General features: G+C 40.8%; 1 protein-coding gene and 1 pseudogene across 1 annotated transcript; both read left to right on the forward strand.

The window, feature by feature from the left end:
- Positions 1 to 6,655: 6,655 nt before the first annotated feature.
- LOC101982485 (olfactory receptor 2A12-like) lies at positions 6,656 to 7,606 on the forward strand. Its single transcript, XM_005353430.3, has one exon. The coding sequence runs from the start codon at positions 6,656 to 6,658 to the stop codon at positions 7,604 to 7,606; it is 951 nt and encodes a 316-aa protein (XP_005353487.1).
- Positions 7,607 to 11,194: 3,588 nt separating this feature from the next.
- LOC101999431 lies at positions 11,195 to 12,124 on the forward strand (annotated as a pseudogene).
- The last annotated feature ends 1,633 nt before the right edge of the window (positions 12,125 to 13,757 follow it).

The following is a 13,757-nucleotide window of genomic DNA, read 5'->3' on the forward strand; positions in this document are numbered from 1 at the left end:
TCAGCCCCACCGTCTCAGTGGGTGGGTGCCCCCCTCACGGTCTTGACTTCCTTGCTCATGTTCTCCCTCCTTCTGTTCCTCATTTGGACTATGAGTTCATTCTTATTCAAAATAACACAAGCCTCTTCTAAGTCCCTTGCACTTCCCATAGACCTTTAGGATCCATTTGGCAAATTCAAAGAATGGCTGCCAGAAATATGACAGAAATACACTGAGTCTGTGCATCTGCTTAGGATGTACTGACATGTTATTATTATACATTTTTGATATATGAGCCACATATCTTCAAACTACCATGAGAACTCAGTGCCCATATATATTTAAATGAATATATATTCTATGTGTAATAGAATACATATGTGGACATATACATGTACATATGCACATGTATATATATATACTATATGAGCACATTAATAGACTATGAAAATATGTGTGCATATATACTATGTATATATGTACATAGATATATACTCTGTGTATATATAAATATATATATAATTTTATTTTGAAGGATAAAAATGCTTTTGTGTCCTTATCAGTGCCCAAAATAAACTGGGTGCCAAAGTACTGGGTCATAAAACTAGCATCGGCAATTGTCGGTTGGCACACACAGATATCTCTAGAAGTTCATGAAGGCACAAGTAGGTTACATGAGGAAGTGGTCCCAATGGTCTACTCCAGATGCATCCCTTCAAAAGTCTGAGCCTCTGGTCCCCAGGGGTAGTTTCTAGGGATGATTTAGAAAGAGGAGAAAATACATGCTGATTTTACACATGGTTCTGTGTGACATGTGTGCCTGACATAATAGTAGCTATCAGAGCACTTTTTTCCTGTTTCAGGATGTATCTGAAACCAGTGATGAGAAGAAACCCTTCCAGGAGGCAGAACACCATCCATGACATTTGGTTTAGAAGGAGAAATGTCTTCCAGGAAAGAGTCTATGATGATGAATGCATTGTGGCACATGGCAGCTTACAGGGTCATTAACATCCATGAACTATAATAGCAAAATCGGATAGAATGAGTGTGGAGAGATCTGTGGGTAGCCTTCTTAGAGATGGATAAGAGTGTTAAGATGTTTCTGTCTCATGTGGATCCCCATCAAAGGCGTCCTCAAGAGGAAAGGGTGTGAAGAATTAAGTGGATGGAATGGCATTCTCTGCAGACACCTGTCTATCCATTTCCCTATTCATCCTCTCGTTGTTTATCATGGTCATCTTCACTTCCTTCTCCAGATACAAAACCAGAAAACTTTTGAAATACTCATCTCACCAAATGAGCCCATTTTCACATGGTCCATTAATGAGGCATTGTCATCTGGGGATCAATTAAGGAGTCCCTGCTTGTGAGAGCTGTGGGTCTCCTGGCTTCTCCTTTCTCCAAGCTCACTATCTTCTTTAGGCCTTTGGGTCCTTCTCTAGAGTTTGACTTTTCTTCATGCTCACCACTGGGGTAATGCCATGACCCCTGTGGAGTAGGCCCATCTCTGAGTAGCAGAAGCATTTTGGTTAGAGCAGAGGTAGAGCCATTAGCTTGAACCCTCACATAAAGCATATGAGAGGCATGGCAGATTAAGCCTCACCCAAGAGGCAAGTGGCCAAGTCCTGGAGTTGGTTCTACTATTCACAAGTTGTCAAATTGCTCATGTCTTCTGTGTCACTATTCATTTATCTGTGCACACGCCACTGGACAGCCGTTGAGATTACAAGCCATTATACAGTGTTTAACCAGCAAAGACACCACACTACATAAATGATGGAGCACAGAGCACAGGAAAATGGAGTTGCTCATCAGGATGTGCAGAGTTCAGAGATTTCATTGCCTTCATTTCCTTAATGCATTAAGGAGTAGCTCACAGAAATTCTAACCTCTTAACGATCTATCAGTCTAGCCAGGAAGACTTTATCATCCAGTTTTCTCCTTCTGAATCCTTAGGAAACCTAGACATAGACAGAAGGCAGAAATAAAGATGCAAGGTCAGAGACCACTGACCAGTACTCATTGTAGGGGCTGACATCATCACATTTACTTTCTAATCAGTCAAGAAGGGAAGAGGTGACTATTGGAATTCAACAGAAGATGCAGCTGAAGCAGAATAAAAGCAAGTTCAAGGGAACATGCTCAGAGCTTGATATATTTGGACCCGAATTCTTATTTGCATCCAAGAGACAAGACTCTCAGAGACTTTTCTCATTCCACTGTCATGGACTTTGATTGCACCAAGGTAGTTGAGGAAGGGAGAGGACTGTGACTCAAACATGGTCTCATTGGCTGTCGGGGCTCAGGTTTGGACAGTAAAAGAGGAATCAGAAGGAGAATGTAAGTCCCTGACCTGTGTATCAGGTAACCACATTCCAGCTCTTCTTCCCTAAATTGATCTTATTCTCCAGTTGGTCTAAAAAAGGAAATGGGTCACCACTCCTGCTCCAGTCCGTTGTTTCTTCACGCTCTGCTCCCACGGGTCTCAGTTTAGTGCTTCTGTTGACAGCCTCCAGGAATTATCTTTACATCCCTACTGGGAATAGAAATGGCTCTTTTCCTGTTCTACTGGGGAGACTCAGAGAGGAGGCAAGGTCATAGAACCTCAGCATCTGATCCCACTGGGAAGAAGTGAAGATGACTGAGTTTGCCTTTGTTAAAAAGGATATTATGAGTAAATTTTCAAGAGCCAGATCTGGCCTACTTGCAGAGGAAGTGAGAGATTTAGTCCCTCATACTCTATAGCACCTTGGAATTTTTCAGAAAATTGAGCTTCCTGGTATCCCAATTCTCTGAAGTAATTGGCTTTATGGGACTTCCTCATAAGAGCCACTCAGTGACACAGTTCTCGGATTTACAAATGGTAAGATGGTCACTGGTGTTTGGCCTGTGGGTGGGGTTTAGGCATCTGTGGCCTAGGGATAATAATTAGTCAAGCATCCATCTCCAGGTCCTCTGTGCATACATCTCAAACTCCCCAGACCTCTCCCATCATTGCCTGCTCTTTTTTCTTCTTTTCTCACTGTTATGCCTTTACTTCCCTTTTTTCTCTGTTTGTAAGTTCAATAGATATTTACAGTGAGTTTGTCAGTTTCAAGTTGTGTTTAAAATCACAACTATAGAGTCCTGAGCTCAAAATCTCAAGTGAAGCAGAAAACCATATCCATTACAGAGTAGTGGTGGTCAATGTCTTTGAAGGAGCCTTCCCACACACAGAGTCACAGCTTGATTAACTTTGTGGGCAGAGAAATCATGATTTTATTTTGGTTTTACATTTGGGATGGGGTGTGAGTCTGTTGTACCCTAGCTTGGCATCACACTCAAATATAGTTGAGTATTTCCTTGAACTTTTCATCTTAAACCTTCCAGATGCTGGTTTCCCAGGTTGGGGCTGCACTGTGTAGCTTTTTCTGGCTTGGAACTTAATTCTAATGTTTAGTGATGCAGTCCTGGTGTGTCACTGTAAGCAAAGTCAGTAAACAATGGGCTGGAAAGCCATTACAAGCTGTGGATCACTAAATGGTGTCCCATGCCACAGAAATCACACCTCAAATCCTCTTTTCCTGGCTCCTTCTACATTTAGTATATTCCAGAGCCTCCCACATTCAGATGTAAGGAAAAATCTCATCAGGAGAGCCAGTCTATGGATAGCCATCCAACTCCATTCTAGGAGGAATCTGATCTCTGTTGAGTCTCGATAAATTCAACTAGATGGACAATATGAAGACTTTGCCTTCTTTACCTCCCACTTCAGAGCCCGTGTGCCAGAAGCGGAGAAGGTGACTAAGAGACAGGTGCTGACATCAAAGCACCCATTTCCCCCATTCCCTGTAATACTGAACAAACTGCCCTCTCCAGGCCTTAGGTGTTCACCTATAATATACAGGTAAGAATACTTCCTTCAGGGAATTGTGATGTTGAGCAAAAGTTAGGGGAACTATGGCTACTCAAAATGCAGGATGTATCCTACTTGGGTTAGGACAGAAGGCGGTAGCATAACAAGGAAGACTTCCTGGCCTAGCTGAGTCCTGCTGTGGCCCCATTGTGGGCAACACAGTGCAGGTGGTGGTTCCCCCTTCATGATGATGATAAGAAGCTAGGCGATTTCTTAACATACGAAAGAGGCATGGGCATGCAGGATAACAGAAGAGCTTTCATGGAGATTTGTGAATGAGGGCGAGGAGATGGAGGAAACAGTTGTGTACAGAGGCTTAGTGTCCACAGAGCAAGCAGGTTAGGAATGATCTCTGCACCCTCCTAAAGAACAGGGCACAGGAACTCTTAATTGGTCCAGATAGGACCACTGTGAAATTTTTGAAAAATTGCTGCCAACAGTAACTTGGAGAACGTGTTGACGCAGGCAAAAAGCCAGCACTGAGAAAGGGAAGTGAATTAGTTTCTGAACCTAACAATGAAGCAGTTTGCAGTGACACCTGCTGTGAAAAGGAAAACCAGTTCTCCAATAGAATAGCAGTATGTATATCAATCTCCCTCCAGAGCAGGCCAAGTGCCTGCCGGGAGTAGCTGGCCAACAGGAAACTGACTCCACATCTGGGTTTTGTTTTGTTTTAGTACTTTTTGTTTTGACTTTCTTTTTTATTATTTTTTTAATTTTTGCTGTTTGTTTTTCTTAAAAGAGAGAGTGGGAGAAAAGAGAAGTTGAAGTTTGGTGGGGAAGATCTGGGAGAAACAGGAGGAACAGAAGAATAGGATCAAAGAATATTATATGAAAACAATTATTTAATTAAAATAAATAAGACTGTATTAAAAGGGAAAATTTAGGGGCATAGGCACATGGAGACAGTGATGCAGAAACTCCAGGAGAGATGATGGGTTCCTGACCTGGGTGGAAAGAAAGGACAGCTGTGAGCGTTATGAGTAGTAGGCTGGTCAGGAGAGGGGGTGAGGACGGGGAAAGAGAAGACTGAGGATGTCTAAGGGTCTCTTTGATATATCGACTTCCATAAAATTAATTCCTCCCTTAAGCATGGTCATGCTGTTTAGCATGAGTGGTGACCTAGATCAGACACTTTTGAGCAGTGTTGGGAAATTTCCTTTACATGTCTTTCCTTGAGCGTGTGTTTATATGCACCTATGTGTTTACATATTGTTTCAGAAATATAGTTGATATTTGTGCTGCTGGGCAAAGCATTAAATGTGTAGAGTGTTAGTAAACACAGCCAGGCACACACTAAAAGGATCATTTTAATTTACTTTTCAATTGGATCCAATTACTCTTGTCAATATTAGATAACTGCTATTGTAGCCAGGCTGGTAGGCATAAGGGATGTGAGACTGTGAAGAGCAGGGTGGGCGTTGGTGCTGTGGTGTTCTCGTGCAACTCCCAGAGAGCTGCCTTGTGACCTTTAAATATGATTACCTACTCCATTGTAGCATCTGTTTTATGTTTATGTTTTTCTAAGCCTTTGTATAAACTTTTGAGTACTTGTTTTCGCATTATTCTACCTAAGGAAGGCCTCCCCCCCCAAAAAAAAAAGTGTCCTTTAAAGATATCTTACCTTTGCTTGCTCTAAGAGGATAAATATATTTATCATGCTTGATGTTAAAATTTGGTTGCAGTCAGATGCTGGTGCTTCCCGCCTGCATTCCCAGCACTCAGTATGTAGAGGTTGGCAGATCTCTTGAGTTTGAGGCTTACCTGGTCTATAAAGTCAGTTATAAGACAGACAGAGCTGTTACACTAAGAAACCCTGTCTTGAAGAACCAAAGTAAATAACAAATTTGTTTGCTATAGATTTACCACTCAACTCCACAGTAGACCTGGAATGGATTGTTAGCATGCAGAGGGAGGTAAGGGTTAAAAAGGAAGAAATAATTTATCTCCTCACATACCCACATGATTCATCAGGGTTTTCTGGGAAGACGACAGTGTCTCCAGTGCAGTGCACACGTGACCTTCTGTCATTACTCACCTGTGTCTGACTGATGTTTGTTCTGCTATCTTCATCTGTTCATTTATTCTCTATTTTGCATGTCCTCGTGTGTGTGTGTGTGTGTGTGTGTGTGTGGTGTATGGTGTGGTTGTAGACTGATAGGATTCTTCCTCAATTGCTCTCTCCTTTTTCACTGAGACAGGGTCTCTTAGTTGAACCCAGTGCCAATCATTTCACCTAGAGTAGCTAGCCCTTCTATTCTCTCACTGCCTTCCCAGAACTGAAAACTGTGTGAAACTGCATACGGCTTAGCATGTGTTACATGTTATTTAGAGGAGTTCTGTGAGATGTGTTAGATGTCCATCATAATCCTGAGACATGAGTGTCATCTGCCTTATTTGATAGATGAAGAGACAGAGGCATTGAAAGGTTCAGTAGCCTGAGAAGTTTCACAGAAACTGAACAATGTACTCAGAAACCCACATGCTAGCCTTTCTTTTCTTAATTAAAAAGTATTTTTTTATTTTATGTGTATAGATATTTGCCTATACACTTCTTTGTGCGCCATGTGTATGTTTTGCCAGTGGAGGTCAGAGAATGGAATCAGATCCCTTGGCATTGAAATCATATAGCTCTGAGCCTTCTGATTTCCTTCAACAGTAGTCAGTGTTCTTCACATTTTTAGCCATCTCACCAGCCTGGATCTCCCTTTTCTGCCTCTATAACTGGCATGTGTAAGGTGACACAGAGATGAATGTGATTCTCTTACAGCCTCCACCATGTGGATGATTCCAGGGCAGAACCAAAGCTGGGTTTCTGAGTTCATCCTGCTTGGCTTTTCCAGTGACCCCACAACCAACAGCATCCTCTTCATTGTGTTCCTTCTCATCTACCTGAGCTCAGTCCTGGGCAATGGACTCATCATCCTGCTGATCTGCTTGGACACACATCTGCACACTCCCATGTACTTCTTCCTCTGCATACTCGCCATGTTGGATATGGGTTCTGTCACTACCACCATGCCCCAGATGTTGGTGCATCTTCTTTCTCACTCTCAGACCATCTCCTTTGCTGGCTGCTGGCTCCAGATGTTTGTGTTCAGTGCTTTGTGTATGATTGAGGGCACCTTTTTTGTTGTCATGGCTTATGACAGATATGTGGCCATTTGTCACCCACTTCGTTATACTGTTATCCTCAACTGGGGAATATGTATATGGTTGGCAGCTGGTACTTGTATCTGTGGTTTCCTCTTTTCTTTGTTGCATACTTTCTTCACAATGAGTCTGCCATATTGTGGGCCCAACAAAGTCAACCACTACTTCTGTGAAGGTCCTTCAGTGCGTAGCCTGGCATGCATGCATACTCACATCATTGAGATGGTGGACCAGATCTTGAATGTTTTTGTGGGTCTTACTCCAATTTCCCTCATTGTGGCTTCCTACATTCGCATTGCCATGGCAATTCTCAAGATCAAGTCCACCCAGGGACGATGCAAGGCTTTCTCTACCTGTGCCTCCCACCTGACTATGGTCTCCTTATTCTATGGTCCAGCCTCTTATATCTACTTGAAGCCCAAATCCAGCTACTCCCCTGAGCAAGACAAGCAGATAGCACTCTTTTACAATGCCTTCACAGCCTTGCTCAACCCTGTGGTCTACAGTCTGAGAAACAAAGACATCAAGAGGGCGTTTCTCAAGGTGATAGGGCATAGTATGGCAGGTTGGATCTAGGAGAACCTATTCACTATTTAAGAAAAGATCGTTATCGTTCACTATATAAGAAAGGAACTTTTTTTTATTGTGTGTAATTGACCAGTGCATTGGAACTAACATTGTACTTCATAATTGGGATAAACCAAGGTGATTGGCTTGATTGATATATAAAGATATAATTCCAAACACATCAGTAATCTTCCTGGATCATAGCAGAATAGATTCATCTGTTGCTCATGTTTATAGCTGGAGGTTGGGAGTGACCTTCTGTCCTCTCACATCCATCCTGAAGAAGGCACCTTATACCTGATATGTCATCCTAGAGCAGAAGAAAAGGAACAATGGACAAACTCACAATGACTGAGCTTCTCAAGAGTGACCTGCTCCTCAGTCCACAAATTTTTTTGGCCAAAGCAATTAGCATGGTGTTGTGGAATATTGTTTTAATTGAATACAGATGTAGTACTTTTGTTTATTCTGTAGAATATCATTTTAACTGTGTAAAGGTGTGCCGCATTTCTTTGAGCTGCATCTCTTAAATGATATTAGGAGGTGTTACACTGGTTTGTCCTGCATTTGTTTAGTTATGTAAAGATGCGGTACATTTGTTTTACCTTGCCTGCCTTAGGCACTTGGTTGGTCAAATAAAATGTTGAATGACCAATAACAAGGCAGAAATGGGAAAGGCAAGGCTTGCCAGCAGAAAGAATAAGTAGGAGGAGAGATTTAGTAATGAAAGTCAAGAAGAGGAAAGAGAACAAAGAAGACGAGGACCACACACATTCAAGACAAGAAGCCAATTGGCCACCAGCTAGCTGATACAAGAAACAGTGAATGTAAGATACACAGAAGGAAAGAAAACCAAAAAGGCCAGAGGAAATGGTAGATAAAGAAAAACAGATTAATTTAAGTTAAAAGAGCTAAACAGAAATGAGCATAAACTACCGAGCAATCAGAACTAATATGAAGTTTCTGTGTGATGATTTGAGTGCTGGTTGCTTATCCTAAAAACAGCTTAGTACAGTATTCTTCAACCTGAGAACAGGAGGTAGAATGTATTTTGTGTGAGAGATGTAATACAAGGTCTTTCGACATGGTCTTTTGTGTTGGCTCCTCTACTTTGAAATCAGCAAGTGATGTATATTATGTAACCTGCTATAGTTCTCAGAAAACAATAACATACCTCCAAACCACCACAAAACATGCTAACTGTGAATAGAATGATAGTATAGACAGTATTAGGCTGAGGCACTATATGTTAAGTAGCAAAGCAGGTGTTGTCAGGACAGAAGTAAGTTGATAGTTTATGGAACAGAACCAATGTTGATATAGACTGCTCATTTGTTTCCTGAATGCCCAGACCAGAAAAATCACACAGAAACTTTATTAATTATAACATTGTTTGGTCAATAGCTTAGGCGTATTCTTAGCTAGCTCTTACATCTTAAATTAAACCACAAGGCAGTGGCCTACAAGTAAGGTTCCACTGTCTCCTTGTCTTTCAGAAGCTACATGGTATCTCTCTGACTCTGCCTACTCTCTCTCTCTCTATCTCTGTTCTGATTTCCCATGTGGCTTTGCTCTGCTAAGCCATTTGCCCAAACAGCTTTATTCAGCAATCAATAAAAGAAACACATACACAGAAAGACATCCCACATCATCTCCCCTTTTCTGTCTAATTAAAAAGGAAGGTTTTAAATTTAACAAAGTAAAATTACATATAATAAAACAGGTATCTAGCAAGAATTACTCTTTTAATATTTAGCATATTCTTATGTGGCAAAAATAAAGAAAACATTCTACCAGCTATTTTATCTTTGTGAGTCTAAAGTTTATATCTTTTATATCTAATTTATCATCTGTCATAACTAAGTAAAATTATAATTAACACTTTCTGTTCTTCAACTCCATCACAGACTCCAGGAAGATATAATATTACCTAAAGCAGGAAGTGCTTTGTAAGCTACTTCCAAAGCTCTAGAATTGACAGAGACTCTTGCTGCCAGGACAGTCATCCAAAGTTTCTCTGTAAAGTTGGGGCAGCAATCTTCAGCCTACAGGACTTAGTATCTGGCAAACATTTCCATGAAGCAGGAAATTTGGAAGACTGTTTTACCTATATTGACAGTTTGTCAGTATAGTTTGTCTGTATCCTTCAGAATGTCTGGCAGTGTAGTGTGAAGACCATGGATCAGAACCAGTGTAATTTTACAGGAATCATTGTTAATTCACTGTCCCATACATCCAGTTACTCCTGTCAATACTGGGTTCTGTTATTGTAGCCAGGCTGGTAGGGTGTGGTGATGTGAGACTGAGAAGAGGAGGTGGGCATTGGCGCTGTGCTGATCTTTTGTAGTTTCCAGATGTAATGGTGCTGAGAACCTCAGCCTCCTCAGTGCTCACTGGACAGCTGCCTGTGAAATGCCCGTGAAATGTGGTTCACTGTTCTATGGGAGCCTCTGCTGTTATGTTTGTGCTTTTCTAATTCATTGTATAAGTAATTTGAGTACTTTTTGCTTATTCTAAATTACCATTATTTTTTCCCTTGAAGGAAAGTGCTCTTTTAAGGAAATCTTACCTTTGCTTCCCCCCAAAATGACACATAGATGTATTTATCACATTTGAATATAAAGAAAATAATGGATGTTTTAGAGCTACCTGGAACTGATTGTTAGTGCACATAGGGAGGTGGGAGTGGAAAAGGAATAAATGACTTTCCTGCTCCCATACCCCATGATCATCAACATTCCCTGGGAAGACTACAGTGTCTCCAGTGCATTACATATGAACTTCTGCCATTACTCATAGGACTACAAGTGTGAGGGCTTATGTCTGACTGACATTGGCTCTGTCTTCTTCATCTACTTGCTCAAGTCTGCAGTACGTGTTTACGTGTGTGCACACATGAGTGTGTTCATGTGCATGCATGTGTACATGTGTGTGTGCAAGTGTGTGTGTGGTAAGAGACTGACATGGTGTTCTTCCTCAATTGTTCTCACTTTACTCCTTGAGGCAGAGTCTTTCAGTTGAACCCAGTGCCCATCATTTCATCTAGTGTAGCTAGCCATCTTATTCTGGGGACGCCCTGTCTCTGCCTTCCAGAGAAGGAACAAGAGTGTGAGACAAGGTATTATGTTCAGATACCAGGAGTTATGTGAAATGCTTCAAATATTCCTCATTCACCTGAGACATTTTGTCATCAAGTCTCATTTGAAAGGTGAAGAGACTGAGACATTGGGAGGTTCAGTAACTTAAAAAAGAATGAACAGAAACTGAAGAGTATGTTCAGAACACACATCCCAGCCATTCTTTTCCTAATAAAAAAGTATTGTTTTTTAGTTTATGTGTATGTTGTTTTGATAACATACATGCCTATGACCATGTGTGTGCCTGGCCTATAGAGGTGAAAGGAGAGAGTCACATTGCATGGAAATTGGAGGAACAGATAATAATTAAGAGTGGTCTAATTCCTTGGAATAGCAATCAGTGCTCTTAATCTTTGAGCCATTTCACCAGCATGTATCTTCCCTATCAGACTTTCATACCTGTGAAGCTAGCATGTGTCAGGAAACTCATAAAATATGTGATTCTCTTATAGCATCCACCATGTAGATGATTCCAGAACAAAGCCAAAGCTGGGTTTCTTGGCTTCTCCAGTGACCCCATGACCAACATCTTTCTTTTCATTGTGTTCCTTCAAATATATCTGAGCTCAATCATGGGCAATGGGCTCATCATCATGCCAATATACATGAACACATATCTGTACACTCCCATGTACTTCTTCCTCTGTATACTCGCCATGTTGAATATGGGCTATGTCACCACTACCATGCCTCAGATGTTGGTGCATCTTCTTGCTAAATCTCAGACCATCTCCTTTGCTTGCTGCTGGATGCATATGTATGTGTTTGGTGCTCTTTCTGCACTGACAGCATATTCCTTGTCATCATGGTTTATGACAGATATGTAGCCATTTGCTATCCACTAAACTATCCTATTATACTCAACTTGAAACTCTCTATATAGTTGGCAGCTGGGACTTCAGTCTGTGTTTTCCTCTCTTCTTTGTTACACACTTTATTCACCATGAATCTTCCATATTGTGGATCCAACAAAGTCAACCATTACTTCTGTGAGGGCCCCTCAGTGCTTAGCCTGGCTTGCATGGATACCCACCTCATTGAGATGGTAGACCAGGTCTTGAGTGCTCTCATGTGTCTTATTCCAATTTCCATTATTGTAACCTCCTACATTCATATTGCTATGACAGTTCTCAAGATCAAGTCCAACCAAGCCCACTGCAAAGCTTTCTCTACCTGTGTCTCACATCTGACTGTGATCTCATTCTGCTGTTGTCCATCCACTTACAGCTACATGAAGCCCAACTCCAGCTACTCTCCTGGGTGAGACAAGCAGATCTGACTCTTTTATAATACCTTTACTGCCTTGCTTAATCCTGTGATCTACAGTCTGTAGAACAAAGACATCAAGAGGGCATTTCTCATGAACTTGACACAGGGTAGGGTGGACTAGTGAATCAGGATCCCTGAGAAGTTGGAGTGGATTATCACTTTTTGGTAAAAGAACAACATCTTGATTTTATGTAACTGTTCTGTGCATATGACCAACATAGTACTTGATAACTGGGACAAACCATTGTGAACCAAGGTGGCTCTCTTGATTGACAGGTTACACTAAGATACAATTCCAAACACCTCAGAAATCTTCCTGGATTATAGCTGCAAAGATCCATTTCTTGCTCTCTCTCTCTCTCTCTCTTTTTTTTTTTTTAGCTAGAAGTTGGGAATGACCTTCTGTCCTCTTACACCCATCCTGAAGGAGGAACCTTATATCCAACATGGCATCCTAGATCTGACGTAAAGGAACAGTGGACAAACTGACAATGACTCAGCTTCTCAAGAGCAACCTGCTTCTCTTTCCATACATTCTCTTGGCCAAAGAAAGTAGTATGGTCCAGCCTGACTTCACAAGGTATCTTGATTTCACAATTTGAGTCTAAGGATATGTTGCTTTGGAGAAGAGGCTTTCCTTTTGTTTCCATAGAAGATGAGAACCTGTGGAATACTTTCAGACAAATATGGTTTGATAGACCACATCCCCCTGAAAGGTCATCGTGAGCACTCTCAAAAAATTACTTCGCCAAACTACTGACTGAGATGAACCTAGCACACAGGATACACCATAAAAGACCTGATTAACAGCACCCTCAACCAGCAGGAAGCAGTATAGAAGAAATTATGCCCATATTCCCAAATATTGTTTATAAATGTTCTTTTACATTTAAAGAGGAATATGATATAGATATGAATAAGTTGCATTGATTTGTACCTTGGTTTATTGATACAAATTTAAGGTCAATTTTGTTATACATATCTGTATTTTTGATTTTGATTAAGGTATTGTGATTGTGTAGTTTATTTAAAAATGTAATGTATAATTAAGAAATATAGGTTAATAGATAGTCATCTATAATAACAGTCAAGATTATAGTCATGTTAGTTAGATTTTCTAGATATATAGAGATATATTTCATTTAGATAGGTATTCTTCAAATCTTTTAGAGACATTCAGAATATGGCATTTAAATGTTTTAATAACTTAGTACTTTTTATGACAATGAACACATCTGCTCCTAGCAACACCAAGCTACTTGAAGAGGAAGATGTTTCCTTATGGAGTTGGTTAGTCATTTGAGCAAGAAGCTGGCCTTGCCTGGAATAATGAGCTGGACATATGGAACCCACAGAGCAATGATAGCTGAACTTGCCTAAAGGTGAGACGATTCTTCGGGGTTCCTGCTTCATAAAAAAGTCTGGGAGACATTCTGCAGGATACAGAAGAAAGTGACTGGCAAACTGCCAATATAGGTGGAACTGTCTTTGAAATTTCTTGCTTCATGGAAAAGTCTCCTGGACACTAGAGGTCTGTAGGCTGAGGATGGATGCCCCAATGGTACAGAAGAACTTTGGGTGACTGTCCAGGCAGTGAGATGTCTCTATCAATTCTAGAGTTTTGCAAGTTGCTTACAATGCACTTTTGATTTACATAGATAATATTATATCCTTCTGGAGTCTTTGATGGAGTTGAAGAATTTATAGTTATAGTTTTCCTTATTTATGATAAAAGATAAAGTAGATATAAATAT

This window comes from Microtus ochrogaster, chromosome 10 (assembly GCF_000317375.1).
Source record: "Microtus ochrogaster isolate Prairie Vole_2 chromosome 10, MicOch1.0, whole genome shotgun sequence".
In the NCBI taxonomy this organism is placed as follows: Eukaryota; Metazoa; Chordata; class Mammalia; order Rodentia; family Cricetidae; genus Microtus; species Microtus ochrogaster.